General features: G+C 44.1%; 2 protein-coding genes and 1 non-coding gene across 6 annotated transcripts in view; 1 reads left to right on the forward strand and 2 right to left on the reverse strand.

Moving 5' to 3' along the window:
* Nucleotides 1-15,090, forward strand: part of RABEPK (Rab9 effector protein with kelch motifs) — a 30,353-nt gene extending 15,263 nt beyond the window's left edge. For 3 of the 4 annotated variants that reach the window (XM_047768387.1, XM_047768388.1, XM_047768386.1), the window contains 5 exons: nucleotides 2,157-2,309; nucleotides 8,268-8,429; nucleotides 10,117-10,266; nucleotides 13,650-13,799; nucleotides 14,784-15,090. In XM_047768387.1, the coding sequence (XP_047624343.1) occupies nucleotides 2,157-2,309; nucleotides 8,268-8,429; nucleotides 10,117-10,266; nucleotides 13,650-13,799; nucleotides 14,784-15,070 (902 nt within the window). In that variant the 3' untranslated portion in view covers nucleotides 15,071-15,090. The remainder of the gene's footprint in view (nucleotides 1-2,156; nucleotides 2,310-8,267; nucleotides 8,430-10,116; nucleotides 10,267-13,649; nucleotides 13,800-14,783) is intronic. The other variant, XM_047768389.1, reaches the window with a different exon arrangement.
* Nucleotides 15,091-16,065: 975 nt separating this feature from the next.
* On the reverse strand, nucleotides 16,066-20,931 carry HSPA5 (heat shock protein family A (Hsp70) member 5). The gene is made up of 9 exons (XM_047768391.1): nucleotides 20,833-20,931; nucleotides 20,531-20,750; nucleotides 20,214-20,445; nucleotides 19,680-19,817; nucleotides 19,084-19,196; nucleotides 18,601-18,991; nucleotides 18,227-18,464; nucleotides 17,754-17,921; nucleotides 16,066-16,971 (listed from the first exon to the last, which is right to left on the reverse strand). The coding sequence occupies exons 2-9, from the start codon at nucleotides 20,650-20,652 to the stop codon at nucleotides 16,409-16,411; spliced, it is 1,965 nt and encodes a 654-aa protein (XP_047624347.1). The 5' UTR covers nucleotides 20,653-20,750; nucleotides 20,833-20,931; the 3' UTR covers nucleotides 16,066-16,408.
* On the reverse strand, nucleotides 19,329-19,464 carry LOC125121760 (small nucleolar RNA SNORA21). Its single transcript, XR_007133624.1, has one exon. It is a non-coding gene; the product is annotated as a small nucleolar RNA SNORA21 (small nucleolar RNA).
* Nucleotides 20,932-27,489: the final 6,558 nt, after the last annotated feature.

Raw genomic sequence — 27,489 nt, forward strand, 5'->3', positions numbered from 1 at the left:
CATCCTTAGGGGCTTTCCAAAGGCCACCTCACTAACATAAATTCAGGTGTGATCCACCGGGGTTTGTTATCAGTATCAAAAGACACCTGTATCAGTCTTTTCAGTTAGGGCATCCCTAGGGTTTTCAGAGCTCTGTGCCTAGACCAGATGAAGACCAAATATATATTTCTTAATGTAAATCGCAATGCCATAACCACCCCCTGTATTTCCATAGTATTCTGTACTTTCCCATCTTTTTTTTTTTTTTTTTGCTTTTTAGGGCTGCACCTGCAGCATATGGAGGTTCCCAGACTAGGGGTCAAAGAATCAAGAGATGTAGCTGCTGGCCTTCGCCACAGCCACAGCAACGCAGGATCTGAGCTGCGTCTTCAACCTACACCACAGCTCACGGCAACACCGGATCCACTGAGCCACGATGGGAATGCCCCCTTGTTACCCCTCTTCACAGCCCTTAGTCACATATGATTGTTTCTTGTCTGTCTTCCCCACCAGAGTATGAGCTCCTTGGCGTCAGGGAACATGGTTATAATGACATGGTTATATTGCTTCTCATTGTATCCGCAGCCATTACCACGGCACCTGGCACAAGAGTAGGTGCTTTATAAGCATTTGGATGAATGAGTGAACAAACAAGTGACTACTGTGTACAACACAATGGATGGTGGAAGGAAGCAGGTGTTTTGCTACATGTTTCATTAGGTCCATGTAATGTTGCTGTTACTGTTTTGATCTCAGTTGTTCACTAACCAAATGTGTAGGAGTCTACATGTGAAACCTGAAGTGCTTTGACCTCTTGATAATTTTGGAAGGTCTGGCATCAGTAGGCCTGTATGTCTACATGGGGACAATTATTTGCAACTGAGCTACCACCTATTAGTGGGACTCGCATTCTCCAGTGTCCCCCAATCCTCTGTAGGCATTTGAATCGTTTTTTTTTTTTTCCTGTCTTTTTGCCTTTTCTAGGGCTGCTCCCGTGGCACATGGAGGTTCCCAGGCTAGGGGTCCAATCGGAGCTGTAGCTGCCAGTCTACAGCACAGCCACAGCAACACCAGATCCAAGCTGCATCTGCAACCTACACCACAGCTCATTGCAACGCCGGATCCTTAACCCACTGAGCAAGGCCAGGGATCGAACCAGCAACCTCATCGTTCCTGGTCGGATTCGTTAACCACTGAGCCACGACGGGAACTCTGGCATTTGAATTTTTATACTCTGGGCTAGGAAATCAAAGGTAAATTGAATCTCAGCTCTCAAGAAACTCATTGTCTGGTTTGGTTACAACTTTTTTGTGACCTATTACTAGCTTTATGACTGTGGCTAAACAGCCTAAACCATCAGAACTTCAGTGTCCCATAAAACAGGGACAATAACTTGCTTCTCTTGGCACTTGTCATGATCTAACAAGATAAAGCCTGTGAAGGTCCTATGTAAGTGGTTTACCAATTAAATAACTAGTAATAAGTTAGGTATTAATAGTCTGTGAAATTGTATTAGATTTCATTTACTTACAGGTAATAGAAATTCTCTTAAACCAGCCAAAAAAAAAAAAAAAGAGAGAGAGAGAGAGAGGATCCAATGGTAGGAAATGTGGCCTAGCCTCAGGAGAGAGTGGAAGCAGGAATTAGAAAGCTGTCAAAACCCATCTACTTCCTCCCTCATTTTCTCTGGAGGAATCTGTTTCTTTATGTAAATGTTTCGTTCTTTTCATTTCCATACTTTGGCTTTCTCTGCTTCTCCACACATGGTAGAAGATGGCCACCAAATCCAGAAACCTACTTGAATTCCAAATTCTTGGGAGAGAGGATCTGATTGGCCCATTTGGGGCCCAGGGTCTACCTTTGACCCTCTCAGCGAAGGCTGGAAGGTCAAGGTGTAATACAACCAAGTCTTCTGGGATCTACCTCTGGGGTTGGGAGAATGGGAACCATCCCCACAGAAGAGGGTTTATGGACTAGGCAGGCAGCCCCTGCAGTGTCTGCTCTAAGACTTTTTGGAGGTTGGCCCCCACATTCCCTTTAAAGAGATCTGATGGTTGTTCACTGAGGCTTTTGAGCCTTTTTTCCTCATTTTGAGCATTTTCCCCTCACCCAAGGTTGCCACCCATTATAAGCCATTGGGACGTCCCAATCCAGGAACGGGGTGAAATGTTTTCTAGGAACACACCAGTGGGATTTAACCACCTCGGAGGGCCTCTTGCCCCGGTACGAACACGCCAGCTTCATTCCCTCCTGCGCACCTCACAGCATCTGGGTGTTTGGAGGTGCCGACCAGTCAGGAAATCGAAATTGCCTACAAGTTCTGAATCCTGGTAAGTTGCCAAAGGTTATTTTATTTTAACACACAGGTGCAGCTATTATGTATATTTGAAAAGTGTAAAGTGGACAAAAGCTATCCACAATCCTATCTCATTAAGGCTATTAATAGCATTGCTCTATACTTCCTTTCTGTCTTTTTTCCGCTTTTTTTTTGTTTTGTTTTTTTGCTTTTTTTTTTTTTTGTCTTTTGTTGTTGTTGTTGTTGCTATTTCTTGGGCCGCTCCCGCGGCGTATGGAGGTTCCCAGGCTAGGGGTCCATTCGGAGCTACAGCCTCCGGCCTATACCACTGCCTCAGCAACGCAGGATCCCAAACCCACTGAGCAAGGCTAGGGATCAAACCAGCTTCCTCATGGATGCTAGTTGGATTTGTTTCCTCTGCGCCACAACAGGAACTTCATCTCTGCATTTTTTTTTTTTTTCAGGGCCACACCTTCGGCATATGGAAGTTCCCAGGTTAGGGGTCGAATCAGAGCTATAGCTGCTGAGCTTAGCCACAGCCACAGCAACTCAGGATCTGAGCCACATCTGCAACCCATGCCACAGCTTATAGCAATGCTGGATCCTTAACCCACTGAGTGAGGCCAGGAATTGAACCCGCATCCTCATGGATACTAGTTGGGTTCTTAACCTGCTGAGCCACAACGGGAGTTTCTGGAATCTTTTTTTTTTTCCTTTTTGGCCACCCTGAGGCATATGGAATTCCCAGGGGAGGGATTAGATCCGAGCCCAAGTCGAGACCCAAGCCACAGTGTGGCAATTCTGGATCCTTAACCCATTGTCTTGGGCTGGGGATTGAACCTCCATCCCAGTGGTCCCAAGGTGCCAATGATCCCTTTGTACCACAGCGGGAACCCCCTGAATTTTTTTTTCTTGGCTTTTTAGGGCCATACCTGCTGAATATGGAAGTTCCCAGGATAGGGGTCAAATCAGAGCTACAGCTGCTGGCCTAAGCCACAGGGGCAGCAGTGCCAGATCTGAGCCACATCTGCGACCTAGACCACAGCTCAGGGTAACACCGGGTCCTTTTTTTTTGTTGTTGTTGTTATTTCTTGGGCCGCTCCCACGGCATATGGAGGTTCCCAGGCTAGGGGTCGAATCGGAGCTATAGCCACCGGCCTACGCCAGAGCCACAGCAACTCGGGATCCGAGCCACATCTGCAACCTACACCACAGCTCATGGCAACGCCAGATCGTTAACCCACTGAGCAAGGGCAGGGACCGAACCCGCAACCTCATGGTTCCTAGTCGGATTCGTTAACCACTGTGCCACAACGGGAACTCCCACACCGTGTCCTTAACCCACTGAGTGAGGCCAAGGATTGAACCCACAACTTCATGGACACTAGTCAGATTTGTTTCCACTGTACCACAACAGGAACTCCCTGAAATCATTTTTAATGGCTGCATAATACTTTTTTTTTTTGGCCACACCTGAGGCATGTAGAAGTTTCAGGGCCAGGGATTGAACCTGCATCACAGTGACCTGAGCCAGTGCATTGACAGCACGGGATCCTTAATTCACTGCACCATAAGGGAACTCTAATACTCAATTTTGTGACTACCATAATTCCCTTTTTTTTTTTTTTTTTTTAACATTTAGATTGTTTTTGGAGTTCTCTGGTGGCTCAATGGGTTGAGGATCCACTGTTATCACCACTCTGGTTTCTGCTATAGCGAGAGTTTGGTCCCTGGCCCCACAACTTCCACATGCCGTGGGTATGGTTGAAACAAACAAAAAACATTTAGGTTGTTTTCTTTTTTTTTTTAAGCCTGCAACCCAAGGCATATGAAAATTCCCAGGCCAGGGACTGAATCCGAGCTGCAGCTGCAACCTAAGCTGCAGCTGCAACAATGCTGGGTCCTTAAACCCACTGTGCTGGGCCATGGATCAAACCCACGCCTCCTAGCAACCTGAGCAGCTGCAATTGGATTCTTAACCCACTGTGCCACTGGCACAAACTCTTGTCTTCAGACTTTTATCACAGACAGCAAAGCACTGAACATCTTTGTTTAGATGTCATTGACTATATTTCAAATTGCTTTAGAATTCATCCCCAGAAATAAAAGAACTAGATGGAGCAATGAACTTTAAGGCTTTTAGTACATGCTGCCAAATTACTCTCTAGAAAGAATTTTTGCAACTTATCCCCTCTGTGTTTTTATTCTTTTTTGTTTTGTTTTGTCTTCTCTAGGGCTGCACCCGAGACACATGGAGGTTCCCAGGCTAGGGGTCTAATCTGAGCTGTAGCCGCCGGCCTACGCCAGAGCCACAGCAACGCGGGATCCAAGCTGCATCTGCAACCTACACCACAGCTCATGGCAACGCCAGATCCTCAACCCACTAAGCGAGGCCAGGGATTGAACCCACAATCTTATGCTTCCTAATCGGATTTGTTAACCACCCAGTGACACCCGGAACTCCCATCTGTGTTTAATAGGTCTTGTTTCACTCTTTTTTTTATTTTTTAATGTTTTTTTTTTCACTATAGCTGGTTTACAGTGTTCTGTCAATTGTACACTGTACGGCAAGGTGACCCAAACACATATACATATATACACTCTTTTTTCTCACATTATCATGCTCCATCGTAAGTGACTTGATTCACTCTTGACCGAGTGAATTTTTAAGCACTGCTAATTTGATAGGCAAAAAAAACCCTTAAATCTAATTATTTAAATATGCATTTTGTTAATTAATTGTAACCTGGACATTTTTTACCTAACAGTCAACTTTTTACCTAGCCCAATTCCCTCCATCAACAGTAGATTTCTTGGAGTTCCTGTCATGGCACAGCGGAAATGAACTTGACTAGGAACCATGAGGTTGTGTGTTCGATCCCTGGCCTTGCTCAGTGGGTTAAGGATCTGGCGTTGCCTTGAGGGGTAGTGTAGGTCGCAGACATGGCTCGGATCTGGTGTTGCTGTGGCATAGGCCGGCGGCTACAGATCTGATTAAACCCCTAGCCTGGGAACCTCCATATGCTGAGGGTGCAGCCCTGAAAAGACAAAACAACAGCAACAACAAAAAAATAGATTTCTTTGCTCAACATCTGGTGTTCTCTTTCACTTTGGGATGGTGATACTTCCTACCTTGTTAAGTTTGGCAAGAATTTAAATTAACTCAAACCTGGCACATAATTAATGCTCAGTAATTGCTATTATGGTTGGTGTAGCTGTGGTTTGACAGATGGAAATCAGTGCTGGAACCATGGCCTTTTGATTTTCAGTGATGGATTCTGTTTAAATAAAATACAGTGAGAATTTGGAAAGGTTCTGTCAAACGAATTGGTTTTCCACCAGATCCTTTTTCCCTCCTAGAAAGTATAATTTGACACAGTGCACAAGAAATATGAAAGATGTAAGTGAATCATTAGTTACTTTTGTTTCTAGGGCAAGTCCCTCAGCTAGCTTAGGACTCCTCTCTGACTATTTGTGCTAATCGCAGGATGTTCCAATCCTGGGAATTGTGTACCTTCTAACTCCCCCTAAGATCCAAAAGCTCTCCAAGATGTGTAGCTATAGAGACAATTACATTAAGCTTTGGATGGAGGCTGAGACTTGTTTGGTCTTTGGATTCATATTACAAATGCTTCATGCACCACTTTGTATGTTGAAGACCTTTGCAAGTGGCACAGAATTTCCCGGTCAAAAATAATGCCTTGGAGTTCCTGTGTAGCTCAGCGGGTTAAGGATCCAGCATTGTCACTGCAGGGGCTCAGGTCGCTAATGTTGTGAGGTTTTGATCCTTGGCCTGGAACTTCCACATGCTGCAGATGTGGTGAGAAAGGAGAGAGAGAGAGGAAAGAAGGAAAGAACGGAGGGAGGGAAGGGCGGGGAGCGGGGGGGAGGTAAGAAACAAAAAAGAGTTGTTGGAGTTAACGAACGTGAGTAGTATCCATGAGGACTCGGGTTTGATCCCTGGCCTTGCTCAGAGGGTTAAGGATCCGGTGTTGCTGTAAGCTATGGTGTAGGTCGCAGAACTGGCTAGGATCCTGCGTTGCTGAGGCTGTGGTGTAGTCCGGAGGCTGTAGCTCTGATTCAACCCCTAGCCTGGGAACCTCCATGTGCCACAGATGAAGCCCTAAACACACACACACACACAAAAGTTGTTCCTGATGTGATGTGTTGTAGTGGAGAATATGAGAGTTTTGACAGATGTGTTCAAAGCCCTGCTCTACTATTCACCAACACTGTGACCTGGTAGGGGAGGGACTTAAACTTTCTAAGCTTCTGTTCCCTCATCTCGAAGTGGAGATACTTCTCACCCGCCTCCCAGGGTTGAGTGAGATAGTGGGGGTGGCACAGTGCTCAGGGCAGTGGTTCTGCAGAGGGAAGGGGCTCAGTTACTTCGTGTCTGTCTTTCTTTCTTCCTTTCTTTCTTTTTCTTCCTTTCTTCCTTTCTTCCTTTCTTTTTCTTCCTTCCTTCCTTCCTTCCTTTCTCTTTTTAGGGCCACACCTGCAGCATATGGAGGTTCCCAGGTTAGGGGTCAGTAGGAGCTGTAGCCAATGGCCGACACCACAGCCACAGCCATGCCAGGTCTGAATCCCATCTGCGACCTACACCGCAGCTCACAGCAATGCTGGATCCTTAACCCACTGAGCGAGGCCAGGGGTCCAACCTGTGTCCTCACAGATGCTAGTCAGATTCGTTACCCCTGAGCCACGATGTGCTCAGTATTTCTATAGAATTCATGCTTCATTCTGAAAAGAAAGAAGCTTCTTACCACTGAGCCACGATGGGCTCATGTATTTCTATAAAATTCATGCTTCATTCTGAAAAGAAAGAAGCTTCTATACACCTACCCAGGTGGTGACATTTTATTCTCAACTCAGAAGAATGGAAAATGCAGAGACCTTGGTGTTAATGAAACAGAATTTGGATTCCAACTCAGCCATTTACTAGCCATGTGAGCTTAAATGAATGACTTTATCTCTGCTCCAATTCCTTTTCTGCAAAATGGGGAAACTACTATTTATTTAGCACTTGCTGTTTCGTAGGAACAGTTACTACCACTACTGAGACTGTAATAATATTTTCTACTCTCTAATGTCCACATATCCTGAGCAACTTGGCATATTTGGTTTCTCACATCCAGTGGGAGTAAATTTTAGCAGATATTGGGCACCTCTGAATGGGCACAGGGCAGGGTAGACAGCAAAGTGGAATAGGATTCAGAGAGGATGTTTGAAGGCCTCCAAAACCAAATTGACCTCATTCTTTTCTTTTTTCTTTTTTCTTTTTCTGTTTTCCTCTTTAAGGCCACACATGTGGCCCATGGAAGTTCTGGGGTTAGGTGTCAAATCAGAGCTCCAGCTGCTGGCCTACACCACAGCCACAACAATTCCAGATCCAAGCTGCATCTGTGACCTACACCACAGCTCATGGCAATGCTGGATCTGAGCAAGACCACTGAGCAAGGCCAGGGATCAAACCTGCATCCTCATACATACTAGTGGGGTTCTTAACCCACTGAGCCACAACAGGAACTCCAAATTGACCTCATTCTTAATTGTACTTGTGGCTTTTCAATCTTGGGAATTTGGGTCTCTGGGCAAATTCTGAGTATTGTCCCCTACCCCTCCTTGAAGTTGGTGGCATGAGATCCCTGCCTAGGCCAACACTATTCCCCTGGGGGATTGGGGTTTGAAAGGTGACCTGCCCAGTCCCAGAGTCAATGTCAGAGGCCCCTCAGCCTGGGTGTTTTATTTTATTTATTTATGTATTTTTGTCCTTTTTTTAGGGCCATACCCAAGGCATATGGAGGTTCCTAGGGTAGGGGTTGATTTGGAGCTGTAGCTGCTGTAGCCTACACCACAGCCACAGCAATGCCAGATCCTTAACCCACCGAGCAAGGCCAGGGATCGAACCTGCATCCTCATGGACACTAGTCAGCCATGATGGGAACTCCCAGACTGGGTGTTTTTGATGCCTGCCTTCTCTCTGGACCAGAAACCAGGACTTGGACCATGCCAGAGGTGACCAGCCCACCCCCATCACCAAGAACATTCCATACGTCATCAGCAGCGATTGGAAACCAGCTGTATGTTTTTGGGGGCGGAGAGAGAGGTGCCCAGCCTGTGCAGGATGTGAAGCTGCACGTGTTTGATGCAAGTATGAACTGGGGGGCATCCTGGGGTTGACACTTACCTGGTTGGGGCCACCTGGCCTGCAGCTTGCCTGCTGTGGGAATCAGAGGTTAGAAAATGACAACCTACAGCTCATTGCAACACCGGATCCTTAACCCACTGAGCAAGGCCAGGGATCGAACCTGCAACCTCATAGTTCCTAGTCAGATTCATTCACCACCGAGCCACGACGGGAACTCCTGACATTTACTTTCTGTATTACTTTTTTTTTTTTGGCTGCCCTGTGGCATATGGAGTTCCCAGGCCAGGGATCAGATACAAGCCACAGCTGAGACCAGTGCTGCAGACCCATCACCCACTGAGCTGGACCAAGGATTGAATCTGTGTCTTAGTGCTCCAGAGACGCCACCAATACCATTGTGTCTCAGCAGGAACTCCTATGTATGTTTAAAAAGAGAGATAATTCTAAATGTAGTATTTGTATCCAGTACTTTTCACTTAAGCATTTCCCCTGTAATCACAAATCTTTCAATGTTTTTAATGCATGTATTAAAGTTAATCCATTCACCTGTTGATGGACTTAGGCTATTTCCAATTCTACTCTTACAAACAATGCTAGGAGAAACATTATTTATGCTTAGACCTTTTCAGATTATTTCAAATGTGTTCCCTTTTTTTTTTTTTTTTTTGTATTTTAGGGCCACACCCACAGCATGTGAAGGTTCCCAGGCTTGGGATCTAATCGCAGCTGTAGCTGCTGGCCTACACTACAGCCACAAAAATGCTGTGGCTAACCGCTGAGCCATGATGGGAACTCCCTCAAATGTATTCCTTGGAAAAATGGGGGCTCCTCAAACAACCTTTTGGCATGCCACAAATGTTAATTCAGCAATAAATTGTTGGCATGCCTTTGTCTCAGCTAATTTTTGTAGCACTCCTTTGAAACTTTCCTGATAAGTTGAAATGATTGATTTTCCTGAACTCTGTATATGTACGATTTTGAAGCTATGAAGGTTTGTCAACGGATAGAACACATCTGCACTGTCAGAATCATAACCATGCTAGTACTAACTCTCGGGTATCGAGTACTTTCTTTGTGCCTGTGATTTCTGTACATTATCTCATTTAATCCACACTTCAACCCCAAGAGGTAGGTATTATCAGGGATCGTCTTTACCCCCATTTTGCAGCTGCAGAAACTGAAGCTTAGAGAATTAACTGGTGCAAGGCCACATATTCAGTGAAATAACCCGGTTTTAACTCCAAATCCCATGTTCTAACCCCTCTACAACCACTTCAGAAAGCCCTGCTAACTTTGAAAGTAGTCTTTTTTTCTTCCCCCACTTCCAGCAAATCAATAAAGGATATTGTCTTGAAAAAGAGAAGACTGAAAGCCTGTCCCAGAAAAAGCAGACTCATTCTTTGTAACTCTGGGCCATTCTTAATTCAAAGCAAAGAGTGGTTCCTTAATGCCCAGTAGAAGGGGCAGGCATATTAAGTAGTGAATTCTCCAGCCCTGGAAGTGGATCAGCAGAGGCTGTAAAGGCTGTAGAGGGAGGAAGGTCTGGGTTGAGTTGGCAAGTTGCAATGAATGACCCCCAGATCACCCTGTGCCTGGCCTCTCTGCTTGCTAGGAGGTGTGGCTTGGCTATATTCCTCATGTTCTTGCTTCATAGCTTTGTCATCTGATGTCACTGAATTTATTTTTCTAGACACCCTGACCTGGTCACAACCAGAGACACTTGGAGAACCTCCATCCCCCCGGCATGGTCATGTGATGGTGGCAGCAGGGACAAAGCTCTTCATCCATGGAGGCTTGGCAGGGGACAAGTTCTATGATGATCTCCATTGCATTGATATCAGTAAGTAGGGCAGAGGGCGTGGGGGCTTGTCTGCTTAAAATTAAAATATGCTTTGATTGACTATAGCCTTGCCCTTAGGTGTGGGTGCACTTGACCAGCCAGCACAGTCTTCACTAGATTCTGTCAAATGTGGCCTGAATAATAATAATAATAATAATAATAATAATAATAATAGCGGAGTTCCCATTGTGGTGCAGTGGAAATGAATCCGACTAGGAACCATGAGGTTGCGGGTTCGATCCCTGGCCTCGCTCAGCAGGTTAAGGATCTGGCATTGCCGTGAGCTGTGGTATAGGTCGAAGATGCAGCTTGGATCCCGAGCTGCTGTGGCTGTGGTGTAGGCCGGCAGCTGTAGCTCCAATTAGACCCCTAGCCTGGGAACCTCCATATGCCCTGCATGAGGTCCTAAAAAAAAAAAAAAAGAACGATAAAAACAAGTGTGTCCTGAGCAATCCTGAACATTTGCCATGTACCTAACCATTAATTATTTCTTATCCTTCCAACAACCCCACTCTCTCATTAAAATTCATCATGCTTTGTGTCTCCTAAGAACATGAGAATTGTTTTTAAGTGTTTGAAGGGCTAATGTGCTGTGGAGAGCCTGGACTCTTTCTGGGTCATTCTTGCAAACTATGAGCTCCCTTAGGGCAGGCATTTTGTCACTTTTCCCCAGCGTATTCCTAGCACTGAGCACAGTGTCTGGCAGGCAGCAGGTGACAAGTGCCTATCTGTTAAGAGTGGACAGAAGGGAGTCCCCATCGTGGCTCAGTGGTTAATGAACCCGACTAACCGCCATGAGGATGAAGGTTCAATCCCTGGCCTTTCTCAGTGGGTTAAGGAGTCGGTGTTGTCCTGGCTTTGGTGTAGGTTGCAGATGTGGCTGGGATCCTGCGTGTGCTGTGGCTGTGGTGTAGGCCTGCAGCTATAGCTCTGATTGGATTCCTTACCTGGGAACCTCCATATGCTGTGGGTATGGCCCTAAAAAAAAGATAAAAGCCCAAAATAATAATAATAATAATAATAATAATAACAAGTAGGTGAAAGAACAGACCACGAAGAAGCAAAGCAGGGCACAAAAAAGAGTGGACAGAGGAAGGAGGGAACGTATTCTGCGTGGCTCCAGATAAAAGCATTAGAACTGTGATCAGAAGGCATGAGAACTGCTACGGAGTGTATCAGGCTACCTCACCAAACAATGGGTTCTCTGCTTTGGTGACATCTGAGGCCAGACGACACGGGCTGGGATTCCTACATTGGCTAGGATATTTGGTTGGATGGGTTGATTCTCTCTTCCAACTGTGAGATGCAGGACCCCTATCTTGTACTGACAGATGAAAAATATCTTCACAAAGGCACTCCTTGCAGGCAGCCAAACGGGGTTTTAATGCTTATTTTATTTTATTTTATTTTATTTTGTCTTTTTGCCTTTTCTAGGGCCGCACCCGCAGCATACGGAGGTTCCCAGGCTAGGGGTCTACACCAGAGCCACAGCAACGTGGGATCCGAGCCGCGTCTGCAACCTACACCACAGTTCACGGCAACACGGGATCCTTAACCCACTGAGCAAGGCCAGGGAATCGAACCTGCAACCTCATGGTTCCTAGTCGGATTCGTTAGCCACTGAGCCACAAGGGGAACTCCTTAAGGCTTATTTTTTTTGCTATTTCTTTGGGCCGCTCCCGCGGCATATGGAGGTTCCCAGGCTAGGGGTCGAATCGGAGCTGTAGCCACTGGCCTACGCCAGAGCCACAGCAACGCAGGATCCGTGCCACGTCTGCAACCTACACCACAGCTCACAGCAACACCAGATCGTTAACCCACTGAGCAAGGGCAGGGACCGAACCCGCAACCTCATGGTTCCTAGTCGGATTCGTTAACCACTGCGCCACGACGGGAACTCCCTTAACGCTTATTTTAAAGAAAGTCCTTTGGTCTGGCATAAGGAACTAGTTCCTGGCTATTTTTCCTCCCTTCCTACCTGGGTAGTTCTCTGAACCTAAAATCCAGTGATATTTAAATGCTTGTCTGGGAGTCCCGTTGTGGCCTAATGGTTAAGGATTAACTATTGTCACTGCCGTGGCTCCTTGTCACTGCTGCAACTCAGGTTCAGGAACTTCCACATGCCACAAGCATGGCAATAAATAAATAAATGTCTGAAGAGTCCTAAATATCCCTGAAAAAATAGGTTGGAAGTAGATGTGGAGGCAGTACATTATAGCATAGAGAACACAGCTTTTGGAGTCAGACCTGAGTACAATTTTAGCTTTGCCACCTGCTAGCTGTGGGGTCTCTGACAAGTCTCTTTCCCTCTCTAATCCTGTCTCTTCATCTGTAAGAAGAAAGAAGGTAGGCAGAATAGCAATTTCATACACCTGTTATGAGAATGAACTAATCAAGATATTTAAAGTAGGAGTTCCCGTCGTGGGTCAGCGGTTAGCGAATCTGACTAGCATCCATGAGGACGTGGGTTTGATCCCTGGCCTCACTCAATAGGTTAAGGATCAGACATTGGCGTGAGCCTTGGTGTAGATCGCAGATGCAGCTTGGATCCTGTGTTGCTGTGGCTCTGGCATATGCCAATGGCTATCGTTCCGATTAGACCCCTCGCCTGGGAACTCCATATGCCACAGGTACGGCCCTAAAAGACAAAAAGACCCCTCCCCCCAAAAAAAAGATATTTAAAGTGGTCAGTACTCACAATGTTGCTTTCTAACTATTAGTATTTATTTGTTTATTTATTGTCTTTTTAGGGCCGCACCCATGGCATATGGAGGTTCCCAGGCTAGGGGTTGAATCAGAGCTGTAGCTGCTGGCCTACACCACAGCCAGAGCAACACGGGATCCGAGCCACATCTGCAACCTATGCCACACAGCTCATGGCAATGCCAGATCCTTAACCCACTGAGCAAGGCCAGGGATCGAACCTGCGTCCTCATGGATGCTAGTCAAATTCGTTTCTGCTGAGCCACAACGGGAACTCCCTAACTATTGTATTTAAAACATGCACGTATATACACATACAGGCATGCTTGCAAACACATCACACCACACACACACAGACACAAAACCTCACGATTTCTGGTCTCCGAAATAATGGCTACAGTTACCAAAGACTGTATTACATTCCTCAGTGTGCTCAAATACCACATACATCAGAATCACCTGGGATACTAAGGATTACTGAGCCCGTCCCTCCTCTGGGTTGCCCAAACAGAATTTCAAGCTCCCCCAAGTAACTTTTGTGCACACTAAACCTTTTATATTAGCTCTCAGACCTCTTGGTGAGTGAGGTTCAGTGATTGGTTTGCGAATTGCAGGAGTCTGACAGGTTAAGTGTGAAACCCCGTTCTAAGCCATGTTGTGACAACACTTTCTTTTGGCAGATGACATGAAATGGCAGAAGCTAAGTCCCACAGGGGCAGCTCCCACAGGCTGTGCTGCCCACTCAGCTGTGACCGTGGGGAAACACGTGTATATCTTTGGAGGGATGACCCCCACTGGAGCACTCGACACAATGTACCGATATCATACAGGTGAGCAGGGGTTCACTGTGGGTCTTTAAACAAATGTAATCATTCTTTTTTTTTTTTTTTTGTCTTTTTGCCATTTCTGGGGCCACTCCCGTGGCACATGGAGGTTCCCAGGCTAGGGGTCTAATCCAAGCTGTAGCCACAGGCCTACACCAGAGCCACAGCAACACGGGATCCGAGCCGCGCCTGCAACCTGCACCACAGTTCACGGCAACACTGGATCCTTAACCCACTGAGCAAGGCCAGGGATTGAACCTGCAACCTCATGGTTCATAGTCAGATTCATTTTAACCACTGAGCCACGATGGGAACTTCAATGTAATCATTCTTTGAAAAGTCTCCCACTGTATAGCACAGGAAACTATGTCCAACCACTTGTGACGGAACATGCTGAAAGGTAATGTGACACTGTATAGGTGTGTGACTGGGTCACTTTGCTGTACAGCAGAAATTGATGGAATAATGTAAATCAACTATAATTTTTAAAAAATTCTTTTTTAATGGACAAAAAAAAGTCTCACAATGCTTTGGTTTTTCAATTTGGTTCCTCCATACCTAAATCCAAAGGCGTGACACCAAACTTTAAGGGAATGACATCAACAAAGCAGTTGGTGTCATTCGTGTTTTTTTCCTTCTATTTTCTGTTTCTGTTAGGGCTTGGGTGATACAGCACATCTCTGACCATTTCTAGAAATTTCTTTTTTTCATTTTTTTTAAGGCCACACCCTGCAGCACATAGAAGTTCCCAGACTAGGGGTCGAATCCGAGCTGTAGCTGCTGGCCTATGCCACAGCCACAGCAATGACAGATCCCAGCTGTATCCGCCACCTACACCACAGCTCACAGCAACACCAGATCCTTAACCACTGAGCAAGGCCAGGGATCAAACCTGCATCCTCATGGATACTAGTTAGATTTATTTCTGCTTATCCACAATGGGAACTCCCTAGAAATTTAAGATTTTTGTTTTCTTTTTCCCCCAAATAGAAAAGCAGCATTGGACCTTGCTTAAATTTGATAGTTTTCTACCCCCTGGACGATTGGACCATGCCATGTGCATCATTCCATGGGCAGAGAGGTGTACTTCCGAGAAAAATTCAAATTCTGCTGTGCTAAACTGTGATGCTGAGAAAGGGAATTCCACTGAGAAAGGAGTAACCCAAGGCGATGACTCACAAGAAAGGCAGTCGGACACATTGCTCTGTTTTGTGTTTGGTGGGATGAATACAGAAGGGGAAATCTATAATGATTGTATTGTGACTGTAGTTGACTAATAAAACCCACATTTTTATTACTTTTAAGTGTCAATTACTTTCAGAAGAGCTAAATGAAACCTTAGTTTTTTCACACTTCCCAAATATTTTCTGCCCTATATATTCCTCTTGCTCTTAGCTGCTTTGGTAAGTGAGGAGATGAACTGGATAGCCCAGAGCAAAAACCTCTTATATAAAGGGTTTTCAGCAGCAATACAACCCAAGTGATGAGTGATTGGTTGTTGAGAATACTAACCTCAAAAATGTTGCAGAATCATAACTGCTAGGTATTATCAAGCCTGTAGAAAAATCAGGGAGTGAACAATATGAATTGTTAGGTCCTTTGTAGCCAAGTTTTGTATGGAACTTACCCTGAAGACCCTCTGTCCAAATGCTTTGGGCAATGCAGCAGAGGTCTGGGCCTCAGAGCAAAATAATCATGCTGTTTAGGTCCCAGTTCAGCAAATTAACCTTTCAGCTGGTTGCCCACCCATAAAATATCTATCCTTGCGCTGAACAGGATTTCATATGTTAGCATACAAACTTGGCTGAAAATGACCTAGAAACCATCATCAGTAATATAAAAGCCACCAGAAAGTTTCAGAAATATATTGGAGTTCCTGCTATGGCTCAGCAGAAACAAATCCGACTAGGAACCATGAGATTGCAGGTTCGATTCCTGGCCTTGCTCAGTGGGTTAAGAATCCAGTGTTGCTGTGAGCTTTGGTGTAGGTCACAGACTCGCTCAGATCTGGCATTACTGTGTCTGTGGCATAGGCCACCAGCTGCAGCTCTGATTGGACCCCTAGCCTGGGAACTTCCATATGCTGCAGGTGTGGCCCAAAAAAAGCAAAAAAAAAAAAAAATATATATATATATATATATATATGGATGAAACTCCCACCCCTTTTCTTAGATTAGGAAGGTTTCCTGAAATGACTGAGTTTCCTTACCTCAAAACCCTAAACTTAAATGACTGACTCAATTAGAAATTCATCACAAAAATCAGACCAGTGTAAATAACAAACATTTATTGGTGTCACTTATGGTAGAAAAAGTTCCTACACCAGATGCACATGACCCAATTGTTAAATAGAACGTTTTTATGGTGAATACACGCCCTAACCCAGCTTTTTTACCCACTTTTGATGATAGCCAATTCCTTCTCCCCCCCCTCCCCAAGACATGTGAGCAACTGCTAATGAAAAGCAGTAAACAGCCACTTAGGCTATAGCATTTTCAACTCCACTCTGAGGTGAAGATTCCAATTACATTCGAGACTTAAGTTCTCTCAATTTTCTCCTAACGAAAGTTCCTGAGTCCAGTATTTACAATATTACAACACTAGCAGAGCAGTGTCTACAACTCATCTTTGTCTGCTGATTCCTCATCACCAGTTGGGGGAGGGCCTGCGCTTCCATAGAGTTTGCTGATAATTGGCTGAACAATTTCTTCTAGCTCCTTCTTTTTAGCTTTGAAATCTTCAATGTCAGCATCTTGGTGACTTTCCAGCCACTCAATCTTTTCTTCTACAGCTTTTTCCATGGTCTCCTTGTCTTCAGAGGAAAGTTTACCTCCCAGCTTTTCTTTATCTCCAATCTGATTTTTCAGAGAGTAGGCATAGCTTTCCAATTCATTTCTGGTGTCAATGCGCTCCTTGAGCTTTTTGTCCTCCTCAGCAAACTTCTCAGCATCATTAACCATCCTTTCAATTTCTTCAGGTGTCAGGCGATTTTGGTCATTGGTAATTGTGATCTTATTTTTGTTGCCTGTACCTTTGTCTTCAGCAGTCACTCGAAGAATGCCATTCACATCTATTTCAAAGGTGACTTCAATCTGCGGGACTCCACGAGGAGCGGGAGGAATTCCAGTCAAATCAAAAGTTCCCAGAAGGTGATTATCTTTTGTCAGGGGTCGCTCACCTAGGAGACACACACAAAAAAACTTATTAGTTGTTGCCAACAAACATTAGGACACCTGGATCCCTATGCTTCAGTCTCTTAGGGCGTGTAGAACAAATTTTTTTTTTTTTTTTGGGCTGTTCAGCTACATGTAGAAGTTCCTGGTTTGGGGATCAAGCTGCTGCAGTGACAGTGCTGGATCCTTAACCCACTGTGCCACAAGAGAACTCCAAGTTACCAGTAACTCTTGAATTGAATTTCATCTACTTTATAGCAGCATGAACCCTTTTCTTGTTCTTGTATTTTTGCAGCCAGCTCAGAAGTTTTAATAGGAAAAGGTGCAGGATAGCTAATAAACAGATTTTAGTACTGCTTCTGCTAAACTCTACTAAACTTAGCTCCCCCACTCCACAGGAAAATAGCAGGTTACTTATTTCCCTAGTCATTTCAATAGAATATATATATTTGTTAAAAAGTCAAGCTCTTCAAGAGTTCCCATCATGGCTCAGTGGTTAACACATCCAACTAGGAACCATGAGGTTACAGGTTTGATCTCTGGCCTCGCTCACTAGGCTAAGGATCCGGCGTTGCCATAAGGTGTGGTGTAGGTCGCAGATGTGGCTCGGATCTGACAATGCTGTGCCTCTGGTGTAGGCCAGTGGCTACAGCTCTAATTAGATCCCTTGCCTGGGAACCTCCACATGCCGCAGGTGCAGCCCTCAAAAGATACAAAGACAAGACAAAAAAAAAAAAAAGCGAAGCTCTTCAAAAACACCATGGTAATAACAAACTTAAGCAATTACCTTCATAGACCTTGATGGTAACAGTTGGCTGATTATCAGAGGCTGTAGAAAAGATCTGAGATTTCTTAGTGGGCACCACAGTGTTCCTTGGAATCAGTTTGGTCATGACACCTCCCACGGTTTCAATACCAAGTGTAAGGGGACATACATCAAGCAGGACCAGATCACCTGCAAAGGAAGGTTAATCAAGGTTAAGTTCTAATTCAGGAGTCATAGAAGTAATAGCAGTCCCCTCGTAAGCAGTACAACTTCATCTTCGCCTTGCCATTTGGACAGGTTCCATGCAAAGTCATTTTAGAAGCTATGAATATAGCTGCTAACAATCTTGAGACCGTGCCAGGTCTTGTCCTCACTGTATCCTTTACTAACTGTGTGACCTTGCTGCTCATACTCTATTATTTCTAAAGCAAAATCTAATTATATTCTTCCAATCAAGCTACTGAAACACAGAGGATGCTGTGACACTGACTTACCTGTATCTTGATCACCAGAGAGTACACCAGCCTGAACAGCAGCACCGTAAGCTACAGCCTCATCTGGGTTTATGCCACGGGATGGCTCCTTGCCATTGAAGAACTCTTTAACCAGTTGTTGAATCTTTGGGATGCGAGTAGAGCCACCAACAAGAACAATTTCATCAATATCAGACTTCTTTAAATCAGAATCTTCCAGCACTTTCTGGACAGGTTTCATGGTAGAACGGAAAAGGTCCTAGAACAAGAGACAATTACGGTGATGATGTCTGTCATACTCAGGTATAATCAAAATACCTACATGCATTGTCCCGACCTCAGAAAGTCTTAACTAGGTCTCATTAGCAAAGCAAAAAAAAGCAAACAAAATATACCATGTTTAGCTCTTCAAATTTGGCCCGAGTCAGGGTCTCAGAGAAGTCTTCTCCTTCATAGAAGGACTCAATTTCAATTCTTGCTTGATGCTGAGAAGACAGGGCCCGTTTGGCCTTTTCTACCTCACGCCGGAGTTTCTGCACAGCTCTGTTGTCTTTCCGAACATCTTTGCCAGTCTTCTTCTTGTAGAGCTTGATGAAGTGTTCCATGACACGCTGGTCAAAGTCTTCTCCACCCAGGTGAGTATCTCCGTTAGTGGCCACGACTTCAAAGACACCGTTATCAATGGTGAGAAGGGACACATCAAAGGTTCCACCACCCAGATCAAACACCAGGATGTTCTTCTCCCCTTCCCTCTTATCCAGGCCATAAGCAATAGCAGCTGCTGTACTGTTAGGAGAATGAGGGAAAAAAAAGGAAGCTTAGTTATGTTGACATTTTCCTATTTGGTAAATATACCATACTTTTGAATTAACACTTACGGCTCATTGATGATCCTCATGACATTCAACCCAGCAATAGTTCCAGCGTCCTTGGTTGCCTGGCGTTGGGCATCATTGAAATAGGCTGGTACAGTAACAACTGCATGAGTAACCTAAAAGGATAACAAAAGGTAATTAAATGGACTTATCACACGGTTTAACCCTTAAGTTAGTCAAACCACCACTTTAGTTTCTAAACAAGTTCATATTGAAGACTGATATATATATATATCTTTTTTTTTTCCTCTTGTCACACCACTGATTGAAACAAAACAACACAACATGCTGCCGCTTCACCCAAAAGTGGTGTTTTCACTCTGCCCTTTCTTGACGGCTCAGTGGGTCATTATCAAAAGGCCCTCTGAGTGCTTTTAGAAAGGTGAAGAGACTGGTATATTTAATTTTATACCCATGTAAGGATTAAGTGATAACACAAGAAAAGTCCCTTTTTGTTTAGCCAATAGTAAAGCATGCAAGTAATCAAAATTGATATACATGGATGTCATTCAGATTTTTTAAATGATAAAGGCATCTACACAACAATACAAATCAAGAATAGTAATAGTAAAACTCAACATTGTTCTAGAAATACTGACCTTCTTTCCCAAATAAGCCTCAGCAGTTTCCTTCATTTTAGTGAGAACCATGGCAGAAATTTCTTCTGGTGCAAATGTCTTTGTTTGCCCACCTCCAATATCAACTTGAATGTATGGTTTAGTTTTCTTCTCAACCACCTATTTTAAAGAATAATTATTATTTTCAGAACTAGGAGCAATGCCATTACCAACTAAAAAGAGGATTGCCTGAGACCCACTTCCTCCCATAGTTTGGTTGACTTTGGTCCCCTAGAACCGAATATTTCAGGAGTATGGGTGCCTTACAATTTCAAGCCTCTTCGGTTTTAACAAGTCTCTTAATTCCCCCACTATCTATGGACAAACAGTTACATGACATTTTTTTGCCAACCTTATTGTCTTAAGTTCTGTAACACATTAAAACTATCAAACAGAACTTTCTATTATACACATTGTCTGTACCCTTTTTAATAGTCTCTGTACCGTTTTTCAGGAACTTCTTAAATACTCCCACCACCACCCACTTTCTATCTAGATGAGAAAACCCAGTCGAACCTTGAAAGGCAGGAACTTGATGTCTTGCTGCACAGACGGGTCATTCCATGTCCGCCCGATGAGCCGCTTGGCGTCGAAGACCGTGTTCTCAGGATTAGAGGTGAGCTGGTTCTTGGCTGCATCGCCGATCAGACGCTCCCCTTCAGGAGTGAAGGCCACATAAGACGGCGTGATGCGGTTGCCCTGATCGTTGGCGATGATCTCCACACGGCCATTCTTGAACACCCCAACGCTGGCGGAAAAACCGAGGCAGCAATCAGCACCACGACGCTCAGGAAACCACGCCCCGTTCTCCCCTTTCCACCAACCCCACTTACCACGAGTAGGTGGTGCCCAGGTCGATGCCGACCACCGTGCCCACATCCTCCTTCTTGTCCTCCTCCTCCGGCCGCGCCGCGCCGAGCAGCAGCAGCACTGCAGCCACCAGGGACAGCTTCATCTTGCGGGCGCCGTCGGCCAGTCAGTCAGTCAGCAGGCAGGGCTTCGCAAACAAACCGATCACAAGCCGCACCACGGGAGCGCACCAACGTTACCGAGCTGAGGACAACAGGGCCCGAAATCAGGAGGAGAGGGGGACAAGGCAATTGGCAGGTCTGGAAAGGCAGGCCGCGGCACTCACCTCTCACACACACACACAGACACGAAAACCCAAGTCGATGCGTCTGTGATGTCTTGGCCAGCGTCGACCGCACCGTCGCCTGCTCCGCTTATATACCCTCCCCCCAGCCCCGTCGTGGAGGCCGCTGATTGGCTAGGGCCCTGCTCGTTGGAGGCCACTGATTGGTCCAGGCCAACAAGCTGGCCGCCGCGGATTCGAAGCGGCCTCCTCCGCAATTAACGTCACCGCTACGCCCCCCCGGGGGGACTCATTGGCTGCTGGGCGCGCCCAACAAACACCAATGGGAGGCAACATCCGCTCGGTGCTCCGGTCCCATTGGTTTTGCGACTGCCTGTCCGTGACGCGACCTCTCACCCCGAGGCTGTTTCCGCCGGTAACCGGTGAAGTCCCTCCTCTACGCTGGGCCTTGAGGGGCCGCGGCCGGTCCAGCATGCTTGATTTCCCCCGAGGCGGTGGGACTTAAGCCTTTTGCCCCTTTCTTGCCCGGTGGCTTGCCCTTCCTCCGTCTGTCCCGAGGGATGCGGCTCTTCCTCCTCCTGGCCTCCATCCCATTCCAGGCAGGAAAGTGTCAGTGTAGAGGCTTTGAATCGCCTCAGGACAAATTTCTCTGCCCTTTCATAGCCACAACCGGCAGTAGAATGTCCAAGCCCCAAGGCCTCTTTGTCTTTTCCAGGCCTCTGTACATTGCCTTGCCCCTTTGTAAGTCTCAGGAAGGGCCTGGGCAAAGTAATTAACTCCCAGCCCTGAATCCCCTCCCACGGTGGCAGTTCTCTCCTGAAAAGCTTACTAATGCCATCCGGGGATGTGTCATTTTTCTAACTTGTCACCCCTTGTGTTCCCCTTCCCTGCCCATCGTTTCCCTTTGTGGCTCAGGTTATGATTTGCAAGGCCTTGCTCATCCTTTATGCCTTACCACCTTCACTCTGCCTGGAAGAGGTCTGATTGTACTTAAACGTATTTGTTAGGCAAAGACATCTTGATAATACCTTGTATAACATTCTGTAGCAAAAAAGATAAAGGCTACTATTTACTTCAGGCTTACTATGTGCCAAGCATTATTCTGTTTCCTGTGTGAATTGGTCCATATAGTTCAATAATTGGCATTTCCCATTTTCCAGATGAGAAAATTTAGATCAAAAGAGATTAACTGGTTTAAAGTGATAGAACTGGTTAGTGATAAGAGTTAGGATTGGTAACCAGTCAGTTTGCCCTCATTAACCAATGCCCTTAACAATTTAAAAATTAAGTTCATTCATTCAACAAATGTTTTTAGAGGACCTACTGGAGACAGGCCAAAGGCCTCATAAAAACTGTTTTGAGATGCTTACAGAAAATTTGTGAGACTTAGAGTCAGGAATGACTTCAGTAATTTTTTACACTAAATGGTTTCTTGAGATTCATTGGTATGTGCAATACTGTATCCAAATAACACTGAAAAATCTTACACACAGTTGACTAAGATTCTGAGTGGAGGAGTCAGCACTCAAGAATTTTCCTTTTTCTTTTAGTGCTCCTCAAAGGTTATACTGGTGACTCAGAGTTGACTCCATTCGTGCTATAGATGTTACATCATCCATCTCTTTCAACAGGGTTTGTAACAGTGCTGTAACACTGACCCTTCTTCAGGTTGCATCAGTCCACTTATCAAGCAGAAATCACCATTCAGCCACATTACAGCTACATATAATTTCAAGCAAATTTTCTCTGTATATCATAACCCATATCCATTAAAAATAGAGCTCTTAAGAGGCTGCCACTGTGACACAACGGTATTGACACCATCTTGGGAGCACTGGGACACAGGTTCAATCCCGGGCCCAGCACAGTGGGTTAAGGATCTGGTGTTGCTGCAGCTGCAGCTTAGGTCACAAACTAGCTCGAATCTGACCCCTGACCTGGGAACTCCATGTGCCATAAGGCAGCCAAAAAAGAAAAGAAAAAAAAAAAAGAGCTCTCAATTTCAGCTTCATCTTTGATTGATGGAGTAACCTTTGCAACTCTCCTTTTTCTAAGATTTAGAAAAATGATATTTGGCTAACTTCCAAAGGGAATTGAGTATATTGGTGTTTGTAGTATCTTTTAAAAAACAAAATATTAGGGATTCTTATATATATTTTATATATATGTATAATAGCATATTCCCAAGTGTGATCGTTTATGGATTGAATATGAAAGTGTGTAGGTAAATCTAGTTTGCTGAATGTTAAATGTCAATAATAAGCAATTCTGAAGAATAAAAACCAGGCAGGAGGCATAACTCTCCCAGACTTCAGGCAATATTACAAAGCCATAGTAATCAAGACAGTGTGGTACTGGTACCAAAACACATAGGGACCAATGGAACATAATAGAGACCCCAGAAATAAACCCAGACAGCTATGGTCAATTAATCTTTGACAAAGGAGGTAAGAACATAAAATGGGGAAAAGACAGTCTTTTCAGCAAATTGCTGGGAAACCCAGACAGCTGCATGCAAATCAATGAGACTAGAACACACCCTCACACCATGCACAAAAATAAACTCAAAATGGCTTAAAGACTTAAATATAAGACAAGGCACCATCAAACTCCTGGAAGAGAACATAGGCAAAACATTCTCTGATATCAACCTTACAAATGTTTTCTCAGGTTATTTTCCCAAGGCAACAGAAATAAAAGCAAAAATAAACCAATGGGACATAATCAAACTGACAAGCTTTTGCACAGCAAAGGAAACCAGAAAGAAAACAAAAAGACAACTTACAAAATGGGAGAAAATAATTTCAAATGATGCAACTGACAAGGGCTTAATCTCTAAAGTATACAAGCAACTTACACAACTCAACAGCAAAAAAGCCAACAACCCAATTGAAAAATGGGCAAAAGACCTGAATAGACATTTCTCCAAGGAAGCTGAAGCTCCAATTGGACCCTAGCCTGGGAACCTCCATATGCCGCAGATGAAGCCCTAAAAAGCAAAAAAAAAAAAAAAAAAAGTTACTTTTCTTTATTGTTATTGTCCTTAAAATTTAACTACATAAATTTATGTCCTCAAACATCATGGCTTAGTTTCAGCTGGTTTTTACTTGACAGAAGTGTAGTCCAAGAGTATGCATTTGTTTGTGTCTGGCTTTTTTCACTCAACATTTTTTTTAAAGTTTTATCCTTATTGTTATGTGTAGCTCTAATTCATTCATTTTCAAATGTATAGTATTCCTATACAAAATTAGTGTCATATTTAGCATTTTGGCTACTACAAACTATGCTGCTATGAACATCCTTCTACATGTTTCTTGGTACACACATGCATGAATTCCTCTATGTATATGACCAGGGTTAGAATTTATGGATCGAAAGGTTTAAATATCTTCAGCTTTAGCAGATCATAGCAAACTGCTTTCCAAATGTACACTCTCACCAGAAGTTTATGAGAATTTCAGGTGTCCACGTCATTGTCAACACTTGATACATTTTTTTTTAGGTAGGGCTGCACCTGTGGCATATGGAAGTTCTCAGGTCGAATCAGAGCTTTAGCTGCTGGCCGATGCCACAGCCACAGGAACATCAGATCCGAGCGATGTCTGCGACTTAGACCACAGCTCATGGCAGATCCTTAACCCACTGAGCAAGGCCAGGGATTGAACCCTTGTCCTCATGGATACTAGTCAGATTTGTTTCTGCCGAGCCAGATGGGAACTCCACTAGTTGGCTTCTTAACCAGCTGAGCCGCAACAGGAACTCCGATACAAACTTTTTTTTGTCATTTATTTTTTATTTTATTTTTATTTTTATTTTTTGAGGGCCGCACCCACAGCATATGGAAGTTTCCAGGCTAGGGGGTCTAATCGGAACTGTAGCTGCTGGCCTACACCATAGCAACGCTAGATCAGAGCCACGTCTGCAACCTACACCGCAGTTCACAGCAACACCAGATCCTTAACTCACTGAGCAGGGGCCAGGGATTGAACCAGGGTCCTCATGGATACTAGTCGGGTATGTTACTATGAGTTACGACAGGAACTCCTCTGATACAAACTTTTTATCTAACAGTCTAGGGCATGTGTACTGGCTTCTCATTGTAGGTTTTTTTTTTTTTTTCTAAGTCAATGTCTCTTATTAGTTCCTTAAAAGGAGATGTTATTAGCTAATGACAGTTCGGTTGCCTTTTGAAAATTATTATTTTGATGTGATTTTAATAGAAAAGTCCAAATATTAATCACCTGTATTTTTCCCCTTGGTCTATATGTAAGGCCACAGATTGAATGGTTAATAAGATACCTACGTTACTTACAGATAGATCAATTCAGCAAATATTTGTTGAACTCTTCACATATCCATGGGAAAGTTCAGGAGGAAAAAATAAGAACAGGGTCTACTACATGTATTCCTTTGTTCATAGATTTTCTTTTGTCATATATTTTACACATGCTCTCACAGGGTTGGTCTTGTTTAATCTTTTAAAATTCCTCATTGTAGTTTTAATTTTAATTTCCCTGATCACAAATGGAGTTGTATACTTTTTCACATGTTTATTGCACACTTTTTCAATAAAAAGTTTTCACATTTTTATCGGTCATTTTCATTCCTTTTTTAAACATTAGGTAGACTTTAATACAAAAAGCATCTGTTAAAGGTAGACTTTAATACAAAAAGCATCTGTTAAATGCCTTTTTGTGGGAGATATAAATCAGATGAGCAATCCAGTTATTTTTCACCTAAGTTTCTTGCAGCGTTTTGAATGAGTAAAGTTAGAACCAAAATTTGCATGTAACAGTAAGTTTAACAAGAGCCTTTTTTTGCCCTTATTTCCATATCAAAATTTGTGTAGTCTTATAACTCTTTAAAGAAAAATTAAATCTCATTTTCCTCTAAATCAATTTTTGCTGTGAAGGTAGTTTTAATTTTGCTATTTTTTTCCCAGTTTTTAAAATTTTATTAGAGTTGATTTACCAGGTTGTGATCACTTCTGCTGTTCAACAAAGTGATTCAGTTATACTTTATACACACATTCCTTCTCTTTCAGATTCTTTTCCCATGTAGATTATCACAGGGTATTGGGCAGAATTCTCTGTGCCATACAGCAGGTCCCCGTTGGCCAATCTCTCCTTATACTTCAGAGTGCACGTGCCGATCCCAACCCCCAAGTCCCTACCCACCCCCACAAGTCCCTTTGGTAACCATACATTTTTCAAAGTCTGTAAGTCTATAACTGTTCTGCAAATAAGTTCATTCGTACCCTTTTTTTTTTTTTAAGATTCCCTATATATGTGGTATCATATGATGTTTGTCTTTCACTGTCTGCCTAACTTCACTTAGTATGATAATTTCTAGGTCCATCCACGTTGCTGTGATTTCTTTTTCTTTTTTTCTTTTCTTTTTTTTTTTTTTTTGTCATGCCCATGGCATGTGGAAATTCCTGGGTCAGGGTTCAAACCCTAGCCGCATCAGCAACCCAAGCCACTGCAGTGACAATGCTGATACTTAACCTGCTGAGCCACCAGGGAACTCTGACTTCTTTTCTTTTTTTCTTTTGTCTTTTTAGGGCCGCACCTGTGGCATATGGAGGTTCCCAGGCTAGGGGTCTACTCGGAGCTATAGCTGCCAGCCTACACTACAGCCACAGCCATAGCAACAGTAACACCAGATCTGAGTCACGTCTGTGACCTATACCACAGCTCACAGCAACACCAGATCCTTAACCCACTGAGGGAGGCCAGAGATCGAACCTGCCTCCTCATGGATCCTAGCTGGGTTCATCAACCACTGAGCCACGATGGGAACTCCTGACTTCTTTTCTGAAGTTGTTCATTTCTCTATTGAGTTATTTTACAATTAGTTAATTATTCATATTCTAGGTATTAATTGTTTTTTCAGTTATACGTGTTGCAAATATCTTTTTCCTATTCTGTGGCATTTGTTTTTATTCTCTTAGTGGTGTTTTTAGAAACTGTTTAATTTTGAGGGGTTCCAGTTGTGGCTCAGTGGCTAACGAATCTGACTAGGAACCATGAGGTTGCGGGTTCGATCCTTGGCCTTGCTCAGTGGGTTAAGGATCCGGCGTTGCCGTGAGCTGTGGTGTAGGTCGCAGACACGGCTCGGATCCTGAGTTGCTGTGGCTCTGGCGTAGGCCAGTGGCTACAGCTCCGATTGGACCTCTGGCCTGGGAACCTCCATATGCCGTGGGAGTGGCCCAAGAAATCGCAGAACAAAAAAACAAAAACAAAAAACCAAAAAAAAAACCTGTTTAATTTTGAAAGAAGTGTAGACTTGCAGAGAGTCACAAAAATAGTAGAATCCCATGTACTCTTCACTCGGCTGCCTTCAATGGTGATATCTTTTTTTTTTTGGCCACACTCAGGGCATATGGAATCTGCATCAAATCTGAGCCGCAGCTGTGGCAACACCAGATCCTTAACCCATTGTGCCAGGCTGGGGATTAAGTCCATGCTGCCACAGAGAAAATTCGGATCCTTAACCCACTGCACCACAGTGGAACTCCCAACAGTGATTTCTTATACAGTTGGAAAAACTAGGAAATTGACACAGTACATTCCTTTTAACTAGACCACAGATCATGTTCAGTTTTTATCATCTTTTTAGCCTGTAGGTATGTGTATGTTTATTTGTATATAGTTCTATACAGTTTTATCTTACATATAGATTCATGTAAACATCACC

This window comes from Phacochoerus africanus, chromosome 2 (genome assembly GCF_016906955.1).
Source record: "Phacochoerus africanus isolate WHEZ1 chromosome 2, ROS_Pafr_v1, whole genome shotgun sequence".
In the NCBI taxonomy this organism is placed as follows: Eukaryota; Metazoa; Chordata; class Mammalia; order Artiodactyla; family Suidae; genus Phacochoerus; species Phacochoerus africanus.